At 40.1% G+C, this 19,528-nt stretch overlaps 1 protein-coding gene across 5 annotated transcripts in view; it reads left to right on the forward strand.

The window, feature by feature from the left end:
* The window catches only part of ccdc88b (coiled-coil and HOOK domain protein 88B), a 58,520-nt gene extending 39,435 nt beyond the window's left edge, over nucleotides 1-19,085 (forward strand). For 4 of the 5 annotated variants that reach the window (XM_086015556.1, XM_086015561.1, XM_086015578.1 and 1 more), the window contains 8 exons: nucleotides 1,811-2,088; nucleotides 3,655-3,798; nucleotides 5,324-5,510; nucleotides 10,647-10,792; nucleotides 13,802-13,909; nucleotides 14,111-14,256; nucleotides 18,519-18,860; nucleotides 18,968-19,085. In XM_086015556.1, coding sequence (XP_085871682.1) covers nucleotides 1,811-2,088; nucleotides 3,655-3,798; nucleotides 5,324-5,510; nucleotides 10,647-10,792; nucleotides 13,802-13,909; nucleotides 14,111-14,256; nucleotides 18,519-18,860; nucleotides 18,968-18,993 — 1,377 coding nt within the window. In that variant the 3' untranslated portion in view covers nucleotides 18,994-19,085. Of the gene's footprint in view, nucleotides 1-1,810; nucleotides 2,089-3,654; nucleotides 3,799-5,323; nucleotides 5,511-10,646; nucleotides 10,793-13,801; nucleotides 13,910-14,110; nucleotides 14,257-18,518; nucleotides 18,902-18,967 lie in introns of those variants that run through there. The other variant, XM_086015549.1, reaches the window with a different exon arrangement.
* Nucleotides 19,086-19,528: the final 443 nt, after the last annotated feature.

The following is a 19,528-nucleotide window of genomic DNA, read 5'->3' on the forward strand; positions in this document are numbered from 1 at the left end:
GAATCCCATGAACCACTGGCATTGAGAATCATTGCTGTAATAGTAGCAAATGCTAATACTGTATAGGGAGAATTTAAAGGTAATGTGAAGCAATGGGAGGAGCATGGTGGTTAGCACATCTGCTTCACTGTTATAAATTCTGTGTTTGACTCTTGTCTCGGCTCTTGTGGAGTTTATTTTCCCCTGTGCTTTTGTGGGGTTTCTCCGCTTAATCTGACTTCCTTCCACATTAAAAAACAGGCATTTTAGGTTCACTCAAGACTGTCTATTGTCCATAACAGGCACCATAGAAAATAGATGCTTGGATGGACTAAGTATTTATTGTTAGCAATTCAAAGCTGCACATTTGCAAAATTAAGTCACTTCATAAGAACCTTAAATTACTAGGACTACTGGTATTACTACGAGTACCATCATTAAAAAAAAATAGGGGATGTAGCGTTGTTGACTGCCGCCTTAAGGGCATGAGCAGCCTTCAGAGGGGAGAAAGAAAAACAAATTAGTAGCGCACACAAACACCATTATGGATGTGAACAGATAGAGATTGAGAGGATGCTGTGGGAAATCCCTCAGGCAGTCTGGGTCTATGGCGCAACATATAACTAAGGCATGATTCAGGACACGGCTGGGTCGGCCGCCCCAATGTGCTTTAATAAAACAGGAGAGCCCTTTATTAGCCCCCTAGAGGGGAACTTTAACGTTGACACATTTATCGAACATGCTACAAACACACAGGCTGTTAGGAGACATGTGCACAAACACGATCCTTCTAGCAACTACTCATACAGACATATGCTGAAAATCACCCTTTTTGTTCTTTTATAGTACTTCTTAAACGATTCACATTTACACCAATGGACAATTTCGAGTCTTCAATGAACCTATCATGCATGTTTTGCGGATGGGAGGAAGGCCGCCGCTAAGATTCAAGCCCAACTAGTAACCACTAGTTTACCTTGCTGCAACAAACTGGTGCCGTCTTCTGTAATTGGCCCGCAGCGAGTAGTACAGTGCTTCAGATTTCGTGTACAAACACACTTTATGGCTCTTCAGATGAGGAGTTTTAGTTAAAAATTCTCACGGTAACAGCACTTATAATTAGCTTTGTAGGACTCTCAAAATCCAGGGTCATTGATACCCATTTGCAGTCTGTCATTGTCAGTGTATGCTCCATTGACATACTACTAGAGGGGAAGGCCATTCTGCACCGATTTATGCCACCACTATCACATCACAATTACAGAAAGCATCAATAATATCCAAAAATACGACATGACAGCACACAACTGTGCCACGTGCAATTTAGACCCAACATTTAGGAACATCACAAAAGCATTTAAACATGATATTGTACACAGAGCTGGGCATTTTACTCAAAATTTGGAGCACGTTTATCTCACCTTCCCCCTACAACCGGGGTACCCTTCCGCTGTCTATTTATCCATCATTTTGTCCGGCCGGACTAAATAGAAATCGCCTATAGGCCGGTTCGACCATCATTTTAAACTGGCTTTTGTTAGCGTTTCCGCTCTGTTAATAATCATCATATTTGTTGTGTGTGTTGTACAATCAGAGCTGTGACGGACCGGTCCGCCTATCTCCCTATGACAGACGCCCATTTTGTAGGCGATAAACGATGGATGGGAAACTTACTTAAAATAGTCGGATTAAGCCCATTTTTTTCTGTCTATTTAATTGTCTTTTTTCACGCACCAGTTCCATGGTACAAATATTAGAATTTATGCGGTAAATGTACACCAGTGCTTCTGATTTTATGACTCCTCCATATTCCGTCAATTTACACAAACAGGTGGAACAAGCAACTGTAAACTCCCATCAAGCAGCGGCGCTGGCACGTCACAGCGAGAGCGAGGCCCGGTGCGCGGCACTAGAGGCGGAGTCAAAAGTGTGGGCACGAGAGCGGGAGGAGTCGACTGCCAGGGCGGAGACCCTCAGGCGGGACCACGAGCGTTTGACGGCGCTGCAGCAGCGACAGGAGACAGAGCTGGAGGAACTTCTAGACAAACACTCGCGCTTACGGAGCAACAGCCGCAGTCTGGAGGCACAACACAGAGAGCTAGAGGCCAGGTATACACATGCAGACTACATCTGCTGGGAGTGCTGAGACACAAGCATTCTTTAATGCACCGAGACAGTCGTCTGCAATAAATGTATGGTGGTGTGAATGCTTACAGCCGAGCACGCAAATACCGTTGTGCGCCCAAAAATAAATGACCATTTGCACAACACATATTACTGCTATTATTGTGCGTGTGAATGCTGAGAGACAAACATTCAAACAACTGCTATTATGCATCACATCAACCATGAAAATGCTGAGAATCATTCACACCCCCGCTACTGTCCATTGCCAATTTATTTTGTAAATGCTGAGACAAGCACTCACACTACTGCTGTTATTGTATTTGTGAATGGCCGAGAGACATTCACACCGCTACTGTTATGCATCAAAAACCTAGCGTGTAAATGCTGAGAAGCAATCATTCATACCACGACTTTTACGAGTTAAATATACTGTATATATATTGTGACTGTTGATAGATAAGTGCTCAAACTAAAGCAGTTATTGTGCATGTGAATTCTGAGGGACAAACATTTAGCTAGTATGCATCAAAATATTCCTATGTAAATGCTGAGAGACAATCATTCATTTCACTGCCATTATGCATTAGCAACTTATTTAGAGTGCTGAGAGACAAGTGCTCACACTACTGCTGACTGTGCTTCTAAATGCGGAGACAGTTATTCACACTCACCACTTCTGTTATGCATCAAAACTTACTAAATGCCGAAAAGCAATCATCCACAGCACTGCTACTGTGAGTCCAAAATATATTTTGTGACTGCTGAAAGACAAGTGCTCGAATTGTGTTGTGTGTAAATGCTGAGAGGCAAACATTAACACTCCTGCTATTGTACATCACATGTAAAATAAATGTTGAAAGAATCGGTCATGCCACTACTATTGTGCATTAACAATTTATTTTGTGAATGCACTCACACCTTTGCTATTGTGCATGTACTGTAAATGCTGAGAGACAATCATTAACCCCATTGCTATTGTAGATCAAAAACATACCATGTGAATGCTGACAATTGCTCAGACATCATTCACCCCATTGCAACTGCCCATAAAATGTCCTGTGAATGCCGAGAGACAAACATTCACACACACTATTGTGCATAAAAAACGTTAACTGTGTCCATTCTGAGAGCCAAGCACTCAAACCTTTGCTAGTACATTATCGTGCATTAAAAAAAATCGTCTAAATGCTGAGCGACAAGCATTCGCACCAATGGTATTGTGCGTCAAAAAAAATTCTCGCTCAGTTTGATTTGGCTTTGTTTTCTTGAGCAACAGACCTGAGTTATTACTTTTCTCAGTCGGCACACTTATATTTCCACTGACGCAGCGATATCACGGCATCACTTCAGATCAGCTGTTTCCAGTATCCAATCAAGTTGATGTCATCTTTATCCCTTTGCCATTGCTATGATATGCTCTGATGCATTAGCCCATGTTCATTTCATTTTCTTTAGCATTTTGGCTTCGGGACATTTTTCCGTATATTCACGTGCAATTGCTTTTTCTGCCAAACTGTGGTTGTATATGCATATGTGTGTGTTGTGTAGCTACAAAGAGCTGGTGGACGCTAAAAGCCAGCTGGAAGAGAGAGAGCGAGAGATGAAAATGGAGAGAGAGGAAATGGAAGCAGAAGCCCAGAGTCGATTGGAGCAAGAACGGGAGTTGGAGAGGCTGAAAGAAGACAGCGAAAGGTGACGAATACTTAGACAACGAGTCGGCATTCAGCTCCCCTGCCTCATGAACTCTCACATTCAAAGTCTTGACATTATTGCTTTACTATGGATCCGAGGATACAAAACAGGAGGTGGGTTCAATGCAAATGCAATACAGTGTGTATTGCTCATTGACGTTGGCGCTAAACAGCGGAAGCGAGGAAAAACAAAGCCGGCGACAACAGGAAAGGACAGCAGATCAGAAAAATGTGTTTGGATGCTCATGTATTGTACAAGTAACTTTCAATTTCAACTTGAGGGCACCCGTTTCATGACATCCCATTATGAGTTGTCACCATCATATTGACAGGACTGATTAATGACGCCTTTGTAATGATAGGCTGCCAAACTGGAGAACGATGTCCTCGTGTTGTGGTTGGGAGTGCTATTTAGCTAATAGCTGGTCTGCAGTTTCAAATGTGCCCCTTAGACTCGTTAATCAGCATCCATTTTCCTAATCAATGATAGAGACTTTAGATTGTCCACCCATCCATTTTCTAAAGCAGTAACTCCCAACCACTGCGCCAGATCATCAGGTACTGTATACTGCTTTGTTAATTTATCCATGCCAGTGACGTATAGTGACATGCAAAACAATTAAATTCTGTTCCACTGCATGGCAGAAGGAGTATAACCAGTGTATCCAACTGTTGCCCCGCATACAACAGATTAAGTCATGAGATGCACACACTGGGTACGAACTATGCGCGTGTGTTGAAAACAACCACATTAGTTTGCCTTTGCCGCTAGCTTAATGCCAACACATTGGAAAACACCATAAACGGGCTAACGTGGAGCATCAGTGTCGAGGTGTTTAAGTATGGATAGTTGAACACAAAAAGTGCAGCAACACATGTAAAAGTAATATAAAAATATGACTAAAATTACTTCATTTACCGAGTCCCTTACAGTAATTGTGAAAGTCTTCTTCATTTGTGTCTGCATGTCAGTATTACACTGCCCCCTGGTGGCCAAGTTGGCAAAGCAGAAGGAGCATGAAATGAAGTAATCATGATGCATAAACTGTCTAATTCTTTACACTCAATTCAATTCTCATGAGTAGGGATGGGCATTCCGTTCTAGGGACGGAAGGGTCCGTCCGTCCGTCCGTCCCGGACAGATTGCCATTTTGTGGACTGACGGATGACGAGAAATCCTTTAAAAAGGACTAAGCAAGGACTGAAGTGGGTTTTCATCCGTCCCTCTAGTCGTCCTGAACTGGGTCAAGTACCGGCTGACGTGTTGTGTTGGGTTCTTTTAACAAGAAAGACCATGCCTTTTTTTTTTGGAGATGATATTAAATCATTTTTGAAGTGATATCAAATGTATTTTCTCCATAGTTTTATAAGTTTGTGTGTGACTCATTATGCTTTGTAATATAATAATGGGTTAATTTTGAGAGCACATGATCCAAAGCACTCTGCAGGACATGAGCAATGAGTAAAGCCCTGATGTGTGTGTATCTTTGTATGTTTTTAGTGTGTGCATCTGCATTTGTGTTCAGGCTCCAGGCCCAGCAGAAAGAATTGGTAGTGTACCAGGCAGAGCTGCTGGCTCAGGGCTCCTTGTTGAGGGGGGAGCTGAGCGCCTCCCTGCTGGAGAGGACTCGCCTGGAGGGGGAGCTCAGCACCCTGAGGGAAGCCAACCAAAGTTTGGACCTCAGCAACGCTCGCCTAACCAGCCAATTTCAGGTATCAACCCTACACCTGTGTGTGCATCCTTTCACCAGCAGTACTAAGATAATTGGAAAAACAGACCTCCACCAGAGGTGAACAATGCAAAAAATGTGATTGATGTTCCACTCCAGCACAAAATGGATGCCTTTGGCTAAAACAGCTGAATTTTTACACACTAGCTTCATCTGTTGGATCTGGTCAGTCACTACTTGGGCCCAATTCATTAATTTTCTATCCATAGATTCACAGCCAGAGCTCACCTGTGGGAAATGATTTAATTTGACTCAATTGTTGTGAAATGTATTTTTTTTTTTAACCAAAAATAATATATTTGTGATCATTTACTGTATCTATGCCAGAGGTGTCAAACAAATTTTCGCCTCAGGCCCATCATCAGTTTGCTTTCCCCCAGAGGGCTGTTTACACTGTGAAAACTATTCCAATATATAATTATCTTATCTCATTGTTACATACAGTATACATAGTTGCCCCACAGTTGAGTGTTGTGACAGTACACTGTACTGTATAGTGCTACAGTGGTGCCTCCTTGAGATACTAGCTTAATTTGTTCTGCCATGCCATTAATCCCTTGCAGCCACCACAAAAAAACAAAACAAAAAAACAATAGATATTGCAATATGATTTGCAATAAGTAAAATAGCACTCTATAATATTATACTTTATAAAAACATACAGTAATGATATTTGACAATTGAATTCAATGTCTCATTTTTAACTTCAGTTCAATGGACATTTTCAGTATAATACAGACATACGGATACACTATTATCAGTCATCCTTCACAGAGGATAAAGAATATCTATGTGAGTATTGTTATGTTATCCGTCTATGTGCAGTGCGTCTATGTGCCGCTCCACCCTTTGTGTTCAAATACCCATTGCTTAACTCATTCACTGCCATTGACGTATTTATTTGTCTTTTTACAGTCCAGTCATTTATTCCCAAGAATTTATTTATATTTGTTTCAATTTTTTTCAAACGTTAGGGTAAAAGAGGGTCTGAAAATGTCTAGCAGTGAATGAGTTAAAGAAATATAACAACACGGCACTTATGCTATTCATTGGGCCATCTAGAGCATTCGTTTGTGCCGTTGTGGGATGGAAAGCAGCCAACTCCCTGCCAATCCATTGAAATCAGTGCGGTTGAAGCACAAACATGCTTGAGATTGCGGAAGCAGAAAGAGACTCGCTAGGGTCCGTGCATGACATTGGCGCGCGCAAATGGCATTTATACAGGTGAACTGAGCCTTGTGGATGATGCAGTCAGCCACGCATGTTAACTCGGGTAATTGACCGGGTGTTCGTGTGTGCACAGCACCCCAGACCGTTCGCCAGTCAACAAGACTTAACTAAGCAAATTCAGCTTTATTAACCACTACATGACCAACAGCAACGTACTGTAACCGCAAAAAGTCCAGTCCTCTATAAAGTTTTGAAGTTTTATGAAAATAGGTTATCCGTTTTTACATAATCCTCACTAACAAACAAAGTGACTAATGATGCTCTGCTTTCCGGTGCAAAACACAACCACCATAATAAACATATTAGATATCCAACAGACTTATAACTTTGCTATCAAGTGAATTATTCATGCACGAAACGCTAATTGTACCCTCTGTGGGGAGTGCCATTACACAAGCCAGAAAATAATTAAAAGGCATCTTTTTCTAGAGCTGTTGAGTAGCAAACGGCTCTACAATACATAACATGTCTGCTTGTAAACAAGACCGATGTTGTGGGACCGCCGTCGATTTATATTGACCACCGAGGTAAATTAAACTTCACAACTGTAGGGGGAGCCCCGGAGCAGTACACCCACTTAGCCCTTACTGCTACTTCACCGCTCAATTCCAGTCTTAACTAAAACAACCATTTCATGTGCGAGCTCCTGTATTTGCTCTCCATAAAACCCACAGAACTCACAAGTGTAGTAAAGAGAGGAACACACCTTCAAACCTGCAGCCGCACTCGGGTGTTTAATATTGCAGTTGCCGACTGAACATTTGCATGCAAAGAAGGATTTAATGCTTCACGGTGGAGATACTTGGAAACGTTACACTCTTGGAATAATAAAGCTAATTTATTTGAAGCATTATTGGGCTATCAAACCAAACATATTAGAAATTTATGGCAGGTTTTAGAGGCTGTTTTACATAGCCGTGGTCAGGGTGGAGTCGTTAGCATCTTATCAGAGCAGACTTTCCTCACACCTGATGGAAGCTGACGTCTGCTTTGACACATGAGGAAAAAAGTGATTTGTAGAGCTAACTTCAAATCAGCTTTAATCTTCTATGTAAGGCTGTCAAACGAGGGCTATGGTTTGAAAATGCTCCTCGCGCACTCAAGTCTGAAGTTGCTTGTGGGATTACAGACGTACAAATTGACTTTCCATAAAGGGGCCAAGCGGGAGATGTTTTGATTGGCTGCCTCAACCCGCTCCTCTAATGAAGAACATTTGGTGTGCTAATAGACAAGAAACACCAAAAACTATGCCAGGATCGGGCATGTTTTTCCGAATTATTCAAACTGACCGATGAGGCACACTTGGCTTGTCAAACTCGACAAATTAGCTTTGGTATTAATCAATTCAAGTGGCCTCCCAGTGCCAGGTAGCAAGCAGCTTGTCATTCTCTATATCCATTGACTTATTCCTTTCATCGCTTTTTCCCTTCTTTTCTACGTTTCCATAACGCGTGACAGAAAAGCCAATAAATAGTGGCAGAATGCGAATGGAACGGTGCTTTTAATGCAACGTTTGGAGCGTGTCAAAACTCACAATCAACTTGCTGCAGTGCTGCTGCTAACTGTGAGAGGAGAAGTGTGAACGAGAAAATCGGCGTCCTAAGACAATAAGATTGCTCTCGAGCAAGGGGAGGTTATTTGTCATCTAAAATTAATAGAAGGATTTTTTTGAAAGAGGTCATTTATTGTCTATTAAAACGTGGTGTGAAAGCTCAGTTGCAGAAAACAACTGACCTTACATTTTTCATTTCGAGGTTATTGTTGTGTAAACATACCCTATATACTGTATGAATGGATGGACTATATGTTTTTCATATAGTGGCTGGGAGTGTTTATCTATAGAGACTACCAGGCTTTTATCAGGAGTAAAGTCTCACAATATACACATCAATTTTGTTAAGTGATAAAACAATACATGTTTTCTTTCTAATGTTTCTCTAGTCGCTACACAAATAAACAAGACTTTTAAAATATAATGTCTTGTATTAGCTGTTCTCTATGATTATGCCCGGCCAACTGCACATTTTGTATTAGCCTGAAGTGTAATCTAATTAAAAAAAAAAATGCATGACCTGCATCTGAATGTTATGAGAAAGTTAAAAAAAATGTATTGTATTCTTTAAATGATTTTTACAAATACACGTTTTTGTATTATAGATGTAAAAAAATAAAATAGGATTACAAGATATCACACTACTTTTTAACATTTTTAAAAGGGGAATGTTACAAATATTGGCTATATTGATGAAAAATAAATTTAAATGATACAAGATATCACATATCTTGTTAAATTAAAAATAAAAACGTTATGTAATGTTTTAGTTTTAATAATTTGAAAAATTACATAAAAATTGTCACAATTTTTAATTTAATTTAACTGTTAAAGAATGCTGCAAGATATCACACTACTTTTTTAACATTTTTTGCATTTTTTGTTACAATAGATTGGCTATTTTTATTCAGAAAAAAAAATATGATGCAAACTTTCACATATTTTTCAATTAAAATAAAAAAGAAAATAAGAAAATACATTTTGAAGGACACAAGGACTCACACAAATGCGATAACCCTTTACCTTGTCACCCATATAATAAAGCAAATGCCTTTTTGTCTTCATACATTTAACTGCTTTGTATATACTGATTGATTTCTAGTATATTGGGTTTGCCTATAGCATGTTTCACAAACAATCGATGAAGTGGTCCTCCTCTTCCACAATTTTCCTCATGTCTTCAATGGAAACATTTGGGATATGCCTGATATTCAACAACACATTACAGCATCCGTCACTCACTAAAGGGTAGATCTAGGTTGCTCTATTTGAACGCTTTGGTGTTTATCCCGCATCGAATAAATCCACTTTAAAAGCTTTCTGTCCAATTCCTCTCCCAACAACGAGGCACGCTCTATTCCAGTTAGTATGACTGATTGGCTGAATGCAAACAGCTGCACTATCCTATTAAACTCCCAACTCAGCTTTACAGATGCCATATCTGCAGTGTATGTTGTGAAATAGATGTCTCCCACAGCACATGAAGGCACTAGTCATTGAAAAGACTAGATGAATATGACGTCATGGGGTTTATTATAGCAGAGACCCCTATTTGAGGAAATATGGTACAATGTGCCGGAACACATCATTTGCGCCTCCTGTTTTCAGTTTTTACAGAATACTTAGTGACTGTAATGTTCTTGCATTACAGCAACAGTTGCCAAAGCACTTTTCAGCTATTTATTAAAAGCGGAGAATCGTAAAAAGAAAGGCAATGAGCAAACTCAATTAAGAGCTGTTGTCAGACACAGCTCACCCCCAGACACTCGCACATCAACCCGGTAGGCCCGCCCTCTTAAAAATGCACGCATGTATACAGACAATACAATACAATTTTATTTAGATAGCGCATTTCATAACAGCTAGAGCGGTAACAAAGCACTTTACAAACAATACAATAAATAGAACAAAAACAATAAAAGGCTGTGACACATGTATTAATAAATATAGCCATAAATAATATATAAATATAAATAATGAAGGCAATAAATTGACATAAAACACCATATACAATTGACACCGGAACAGAGCCGAAAATTTCAGGTCTGATCAGAAGCCCGAGAAAAGAAACCGGGTTTTAAAAATCAAAATTTTATGCTTGCAATTTGTTTGTGTGTTCAACTACATTTAGAGTAGGTTTGAATGAATTTGAATATTTTTTTAGGTGAGCATAAAAACTATAAAATTCTTTAGAAGCCGCTTGAGAGAATTGACGTCATGGTGTCTTTAAGAACAGAGGCTCCTATTTGATGAAATATAATGTATATTTTTGAAGAGTCAGTGTGTTCTGGTCTTCCTCGTATGTGTGTGTGTGTGTGTGTGCGCGTGTGCGTGCAGCTTCTTACGCAGCTAAAGGCGAACATGGAGGAGGAGAATCACAATTTAGCCGAGCAGAACCGCAGTCTGCTGAGGGAGAACCGGGCCCTACTGGAGCAAAGCCTGGAGCGCCGTGACCTGCACTATACGCAGCAGAAAGAATATCAGTAAGTACACGCACACCCACACAGACAAGCACACGCACACACACACACACACAGAGCTGACAAGAGAGGATCAAGTGGATTGAAGAGTAAATCAGGTCTTGTTACATGGGCTGCTGGGCTTCTTAACAAGATTGATAGAATTAAAGCTACAAGCAGGAGCAAATAGTACATAACGTGTTGTGTGGGGATGTTTGACTCTAGGTGGGGGTGTGCGCGCATGTGTGTTCATATGTGGCACAGACGACACGTGCGCAGGTCTGTGTGTGTGAGGAAACCGTTTCACAGTCCAACAGCCCCCAGCATTGGTGCTTTTAAATGTTAAATAGACTGGTTGCAGATTATCCAGAACTAATAGCAATCATGCAGGGCTGCTTCACTCTTTAAGACTAATGAGTCACATTGCTCCCGAAATGACATCATTGCCCTCCCAATTTCTTTCCAGCAGTGGTTATTTTTATTCAGACTGAATGTTGTTCTTTATGTTGCCAACGAAATACGACTGCAAGCCTCTGCAGTACACGACTTCACACTAGTAATAAACTATAATCAAAATCATAATAAACACATTGTTAAAATGTCCCCAAGAGTGTCAATCAAAACTGTTGATTGTTTTCTTTTCTTGTGTGAAGAAAACCCATTTGACACAGCTTTTGGTTTGGACCCAGTTGAATGGATGGATGAAGTAGCCAACGGTCATGTTTACTTTAGAAGAGAACCCCGTGCACCCGTGACATCTGTTATTAGAAAAGCAATTTAATAGCAATCATCCGCAGAAATACATTCAATATTCAACCGCACAGATGACAAATTAATCTCTCAAAAATAAGAAAAAGGGGCAAAAACAGTTCCATTATCAAAACGGAATTGCATGATGATTTGCTTTCTTGTGAAAACACACTTCCCTCTGAAAGTATTGCAACAGCAAGGCCAATTCCTTTATTTGTGCTGCAGATTGAAAACATAAGCGTTTTAATTTAAAAAGATGACAGATCACGTTTTTATAGACATATACAGATCTTGTGGCATCTCAAGGGGTTTATCCCACATTCATAAAGAATTTTCATCATCATCTGATAGAAAACTTTATTTATAGACAACATTATTTATAGATAGAGATAGCATTTTTTGCCTTGAGATAAAGTACACGTGACCCAACTTACAAGTTTTTTTGCTTTGACTTGCGATCAGAAATCTGAGATTCAAGCATTGTAGTGTGGTAATGAAGTCAACTCAAATCATTTCGCAACAAGCAGCAGTTTGGCAGGTAGTGAACAATTATGAACAGTTAATGCTAACACCCTAAGCCATAGATGGGCTAAGGAATAGCATCTAATGTATCTGGCAGCGTTACTGAACTTTAGGTAGTAGTTATTTGAACACGAACGGTGCAACAACACACGAAGAAAGACACGCATATATTCTTTATCCTCTGCGAAAAATGACTAATTGAAAAAATGGAGTCACTTATAGTAATTGTCAAACTCTTCTTTATGCTTGCATTACGCTGCTCCTAGTGGCCAAGTTGCAGATACCAGAGGGAGTCGCAAATAATTATCTTTGATACACAAACTGTTTAATTAAACTTGTCAACACATTTTAAATAAGTTTTTTAGTCAGAGATACAAGTCAAATGTTCTAGTTTTTGTGGCGCTGATTCCGAATCTACCCTGGTTTTTTCTGAAGCTCATCAGGATTTCAAAATAATGATAACAATATTAATAATAACATCAAAAGGTGATATATTCAGTAATTTATAAATTTAGGTTTAGCTTCTAGCAAAATCTGTACCACACAAGCTTTGTCAGGTCAAACTAAAAAACAAAAAATGTAAATATGTCAAAAGCCTGATGTGGTAGAAAAAAAGTTTAAGACATTTTTTAAATCAGCATCAAAAATTTGGTTATTACAAAAAAGAATGGATTATTGGCATTTCCATTCACTTTAATGGGGAATGGTGATTTTAGATACAAGTGTTTTGTGTGTCTTTGGTGTGCTCATACACTCTAAAAACTGTTGGGTCAAAAATAACCCAAACTGATTCAAAATGGGACTGATACAACTTTTTGGGATGAATAACCGACAAAACAACCCAATTTTTTGGGGTTGTTTGTGGGTTATTCATTTGACCCAACTTATTGGGTTAAATGAGTAACTTTAGTTTGGTCAGTCACTTTTTGACCCAACTGTTTTTAGAGTCATTTAGTTATCTTTACAAATAGTGCTCTTGTCTAGGTGATGTGTCAGACCAAGATGTAAGCCAAAAAAAAGTTATTCGATCCAGATGTAAGTCTAGAAAAAGTTCTCAGTCTACAGAAAAAAAACGAAGGAATTTACTTCACCATTGAAATGCTTTTGTAGCAGTGCACATATGTGTAAATTCAGGAAAGAACACAATTTTCAGTCTATTGAGTACTTTGGGGATATTTTGTCCCCAAATCACTGGAGACCAGTTGGAAAAAGTGATTTTTTTTTTTTTCTTCGAAAAAATACAAATGTAAGTAGCCGACCAGCAGTGTGCTAAATCTTCTGGGAAAAATAAGAGTCTATAAATGTGAACTCCCACTTAGGTTCCAAGCGTCTGACATTCCTCACAAAAGAGCCGCACCGCTAGAACACAAAAAAAACGGGCCTTGATACTAAACTTTACGTTCCATTTTCCAGCGCTGAACCCTGTTGACCTCTCTTAACATGGCTGAACTTCTCCGCCCACAGTCGAGCGTCGACAACTTACAGCCAGCCCAGAGTGTCGGCGACTTTTTGCTTCACTATTTTATTTTCATCCTGAGCCGTTTATCATCCAAGGCAGGTCTGCAGTTGCAGGCTATTTTTCAGCCTTTTTCTCTTCTGCTCCGTCTGTGCCTGAAACCTTGATCAGCAGCACTAAGCCGACTTTTATTGTGTTCTCCTGGCTTAAAAACAGCTCCGAGAAAGTCATTTGATTGATGTTATTGGTAGAATCTTGTCAATAAATGTATGAAATGGTGCGGTGATCTTTGTGTTCCGCTTCAGAGAGAAGCTGAGCGAGCTCCGTCGGGAGAAGCAGAAGTTGGTTGAGAAGATTATGGACCAGTACAGAGTTCTGGAGCCCAGCGTGCAACATTCGCCTTGGAAGGCCAAGTACTTCAATAATAGTCACACACGATTCCATCTGTGACACTGGTTGAAATATACACACACACACACACACTCAAAACACAAAGCGAACCATGTAGTATGTAAGGAGCATTTACTTTCACCCTGAACACATTTTCATGCTGCCCACTGAATTATGTGAACCATCATATTAGGCCTTCACTGTGCATTCTGTTTTCCTCGAAGGAAATCGAACTGGATTGCAGACCGGATGAAGAAGCTCATCAAACCCCGCGGAGGAGCGCGAGAGGGACGCGGCCTGGTCACGGCCGCTGGCAGTGTGGAGAACCTGGCCGACAGAGCCCAATTCACATCGGACACACCTCAGCGTGGTGAGGGCCGCGCACCCCAGCGCTCTGTCTGGCTTTTGCAAGGATATTCTAACACGCTCGCCCCCATCAAGCGAGGCCACAGGCATGCATAGACATCACCTCATGACTAGCAAGTCAGCTCAGCACCCTAAACCGAACCCTTTCTCCTTAAATCCTTCCCTCGCGTGGTCGCCTTTTTGCTGCAAAGGGAGGGGCAAGCATTCGCGGCACTTCATTCTTCTCTTTATGCACTCTGCACTTTCGCAAGATTACTTTCACCATATTTCACGAGAAGCAGCCCTCGGTCGTCTTTTTTTTTTCTGCGTAGTAGTAAAACATACAACAATATTTCTTTGGCTTCGAGATCACTTGAATTTGACCCAGAGGTTGCCATCTTGAATGGTCACATAGTCCCACACACGTGATCCATGCAACTTTAAGCAGCTATGCCGACGGTGCTTAGTGAGCGGAGAACAGCGTCATCAATGGCACCGGGGCTTTAGGGAATAAGGGCAGCTGCTTCCAATGTCCGGTAATCAATTTGGCTGTGTTCACTCCCACAGCGGCGCAAACGCCAATTTTCTAAGTGCACCAATCTACAAAAATACCAACAGAGAAAACTCCACCAATGCGCAAAGTTAAGGCTTATATATATATATATATATATATATATATATATATATATATATATATATATATATATATATATATATATATATTTTTTTTTTTTTCTTAATGCATTACAGAGTTAATTTTTCTTGCATTGATGCATTTTATTCCCTCAGGACGCAAGTGGCACCGATTCGGAGGCGTGGCCCATAAAATGTTCTTAGATGGCCACAGTTGAACTTCTTACGCTTCCCTCTCCTGAGATTTTTTTTAATTTCTGCATCAAAAGAATGTTGTTTGCTCTTAGTCACAGTGAGAGCTCTCCTGCCCGTAAGAATAATAGCGTGATCAACTTTATCCGAAATGGCCTCGGTCCAAACCTGGCAATTAACGCAATGAGCAAAGAGGGTCCCTTAAGGCTCTAATAGCGGCGGTTAAGTCTGTCTTTGATAAGCTGAGACGCTTCGGTCTTTGTATAAATAAACCTCCGCTGAGATCAATGTTCAATTTATTATTAGCTTCTAATGCTTTAATCTTTACCTTCTCAACCGTGGGTACAATTGACTTCTTATATGAATCAATGCAGCGCTTTCAAAAGGCAATGCATCATAGTTCCCCTTACAACGATTACACATTCTATTGTCGGAGGGGAGTAAAAAGCTAAATGACACAGAGCTGTTTTGATGCATCAAAAATCATTTCAAAAACTCCAACATGGGTGATTCAAAAGAGAAATCATTTTATTAATTGCATTCATTTTTAATTATTGGATGAATACTATTGTTATGCTTTGCGTGTCAGTCTGCAGCTGCCTCTCTTGAATCACCTCCATGGTAACCAGATGCAAATTATTTGGAATCAGCGCAATCTCATTTTAATTATAAAGTGGGAAAATCTTAGTAGGGCTTAGAAGGGCATTTTTTTTATGTTTCGCAGGTTTAGTAATACTGTACTTCACACATTCATTAACAATCCCCTTATGAGCGAGCACTTTGCTTAGTGGCAGAATGAAACTCTTGAGAGGAAGGGGGGAAACTTCCTTAAGTAGAGCTGGACTCTGGGGGGCTTCTACTGAAGATGAAGAGCGAGCGGGAGGAAAGCATTGTGTTCAATGCATTTTTCAAACACGTGTACACTCAGAGGACGCTTCATTAGGTACGACTGCTCAGTCCAATGGGAACCAATATCAGAGCTATGTCAAAAAAATGTTCCCTTGCAAAGTCAATAATACTATTTTGGATTGACACCATGCACTAATTATTATTATTACCTTTATCATTATTGTTAGCATTGTTCTTGTAGATTGCAGGGGTGGTTCCCAAAATGTTGTCAGTGGGAAACTTACAACAAATTAAACAATGTTGGGTTGTTTTCCTAACCCACTCAATTTTGAGCAGTTTGGGTTAATTTTCCCCAAGGTTGGGTTAATTATTTTGACCCAGCTGATTGGATTCAACTCCAGTAATAAAGTGCAGCCTCTCTGACATTGTAAATCAAAACTGAGCATTATTATCGTTAAAAAGGCTCACTTTCATATACATAAGTACAAATCAACTTTTTTATGCAACCAATTTTTACTCATATGATCTGCATGACTAAGATTGTTTTGAAACCACATTTCAACAAGTGCTCTCCACTGCTGAAGAACACATATTAGCACAACTAAAAATATGCTTGAAATGGTTATTGATGAAATGCGTTCCTTGTGACCATTTATGTATTATATAGTTTCCTGATACACCATGGCCTTGAACTGCCTCCAAAAATGAGAATGGAGGTGGGCAAGATCTGAGAGGCCACTTCCAAGTAGCAAACTGAAAACAAATCTGAGCATCTGGAAACTACTTATCTAACCACTGATACACGCAACTACCAGAATCCGATGGCGGTCCATCATGCTGAAAGTATACTTGGAAGTTACCGTCTTTGTTTATTAGTGACGGGCAAATAATGCTTTCTCCCAACTGATACCTTGGGGCTTACATATTTCCATGGAGGACACAAAAATGAAATGTGATTTCAAAACAATGCCAGACATGTAGAGCATATTATATACTGTAAATAAAATGGTTTTAATAAAGAATGTTTATTTTTCCTATCCACTGAAATGAATTGGATACCTTCTTTAATAATAATAGCAATAGTAACAATAATGGTGGCAGCAGCAGCCGAGTTAGTAATATACAATACTGAGGTATGTTTGCGCAAATATGCAGAGGGAAGAGAGGCGACAGCAGCTCAGTGCATCATGGGAAATCACCCAGCGGTCTTTGCATACGGTCGAATAACAAAGGCATGATTTACACAATGGCGAAGACTGCTTACCGCAGCCTTGCTATATGGATTTGCAAGATTGCAGCCTGGTTGTGACAAATGCATGCGTTTGATATTCGTAAGACCGGTTGCCCCTTTTCCGGCAAATCCATACCATGTGTAATGTTTGGGTGCATGGAAATGTAACATATCCTAATAAGATTACGGCAAAGGCCTAGGCCAAGGATGTAAACCACATTGTAGTTATGGTTTCCCTTCAGGGCCATTATGACAACCATATACAGTATAGGAAATGTATTAGCATATTACAGTATTACAGTACAGTATACAGTAGTGTTTCCCAACCTTTATGGCGCAAAGGCACATCATTTACTTAAAACGGAAGTCAACCCGAACATATTTTTTTTCAAGAATATGTTCCCAGCAGGCCCAGTAGTTGAAACATATTAGTTAAGCAGCAAAATGCACTCGTTTATAGCCAACTTTGGGAGCGGCCAGTTTGTCTTCTGTCGAAAATGACATCACAACTGCCCACATCGACCAATCACGGCTGACCTGTTTTCTGAATCTGAGCAAAAACGATTGGATTAACACTTATTCCACAAACGCAATATTTATCAGAATGCCCTGTTTCAACTAGTGGGCTTGCATAGAACATATTCGTCAAAAAAATGTGTTTGCGTTGACATCATCTTTAAGAGAAAATCTCATGGTACACTAGAAACCAAAAATGTCACAAAAAGTGGAAACACAGGACAGTCAAAAGCATTTCATTATTGTTTGTCACTATACTCACTATACTATACATAAACTACTGGTGGCAGAGATAGATGAAGAAAGAAACATGTTTTTGTAGTAAATCAATAATATTCGAACCTTTGGAAAGAAACACTTCTCATGGCAGAGAAATGTGCCAAGACACATCGGTTGGGAATTACTGTTAAACAAAATTGCCGATGCGATTTTTTAAATGATCAACTTTATGTTATCATGTTATGTTAATAACATATGAACTCATTGAATTTAAAATCAATAGTCATACAAAATTGGAAACTATTGTCCATTTACTATAAGCAGGCTTTTAAAACAGTCACAGTTTTTAAAAAAATGCAATTGTGGTACTTGTGCTGAAATGAAAAGAACAGGCAAGAAATATGAAGTAGTTTAAATTCTGTCAAACGTCAAATAAATTAATGAGGTATATCATATATGTCCCCCCCCCCCCCCCGCCTTGAGTTTGACACCTGTGCCCCAACCTATAGTTTATCATTGAATTCTATGTTTAAGAAGAACTGAATAAGATGCATTGACTGCAGGTCATCCAGGATCAACATGTTTTATGCATTATAGACATTGATTATGTATAAAATACATCATAAAATTGTCCTCACATTTTGCAGATCCTTGCAGTGCTCCAGGGTCTCCATGTCCCTCGAGAAAAGCTCCAGTCCACACAGAGCCGGAGATTTCTTCTCCCACTAGTCTGGTCCCACGCTCAGGCTCCGGGGGTCGTCGGAAACTGGGATCCCGTCACGGTTGGGGTTTGACCAGAGGCGGCGTCGGAGTTTCTCAATCCTTCAGTCCGGGCGACCAGAAGACCCCGCCTCGCCTCCGCCTGCTTTCCGGTCAGAACACCTCCACGGTCCTGTGGGAGAGCGAGAGCGGCGAAATAAGCGCACCCCAGCAGGCAGCGGAGGCCAAAGTAAGCAGTCAGGAGAGCCCTGAGGAGGAGACAAACGGAGGTGAGGAAGAGGAGGAGGAGGAAGAGGAGGACACAAGATAATGCTATAACAGGTGATGAAGTCAGAGATGATGCATTATTTATGCTTTTTTTCTCTCTGTTTTACAGATCAACTTTGCAGCAATGACACATGAAAAAGACTCATGGACTTACTCCACTTACAATTGTTTAAGGCATCACAGTGTCAGGTTTACTGTTTTAAATAAAGTGAATATTATACGCAGTATTTTGAATACAAGTATGAGGAAACCCAATGAAGTGATGATCCCCGCAAAACTGTTTTAGTTGTCATCAATTTACAGTAAATATATCAAGACTTTGCCTTCAGAAAGGCAATTGATCGACATGTTTAATTGTTGTTTCTTGCGGTTGTAGTTTGCAGCGGAGGAAGCACGGTGGACAAGTTTAACATCTGCTTCACAGTTTTGAAGTTCAGTGTTCAAGTCCGGGCTCTGGATCTGTGTGGAGTTGGCATGTTCACCCTGTGCTCGCTTGGCTTTTCTCCACGTACTCCGACTTCATCCCATATTCCAAAAACATCCATGATAGGTTTATTGTAGACTCTTAATTGTACATAGGCGTAAATGTGAGTGAGATGCTTTCACTCGGAAAAATTGCTGGGTCAAAAGTAACCTAAATTGGGGGAGACAGTCATCCAGGCGCTGGGTC

The sequence above is a fragment of the Filicampus tigris genome, chromosome 2 (assembly GCF_054856515.1).
Source record: "Filicampus tigris isolate MCC_2025a chromosome 2, RoL_Ftig_1.0, whole genome shotgun sequence".
Taxonomy (NCBI): domain Eukaryota; kingdom Metazoa; phylum Chordata; class Actinopteri; order Syngnathiformes; family Syngnathidae; genus Filicampus; species Filicampus tigris.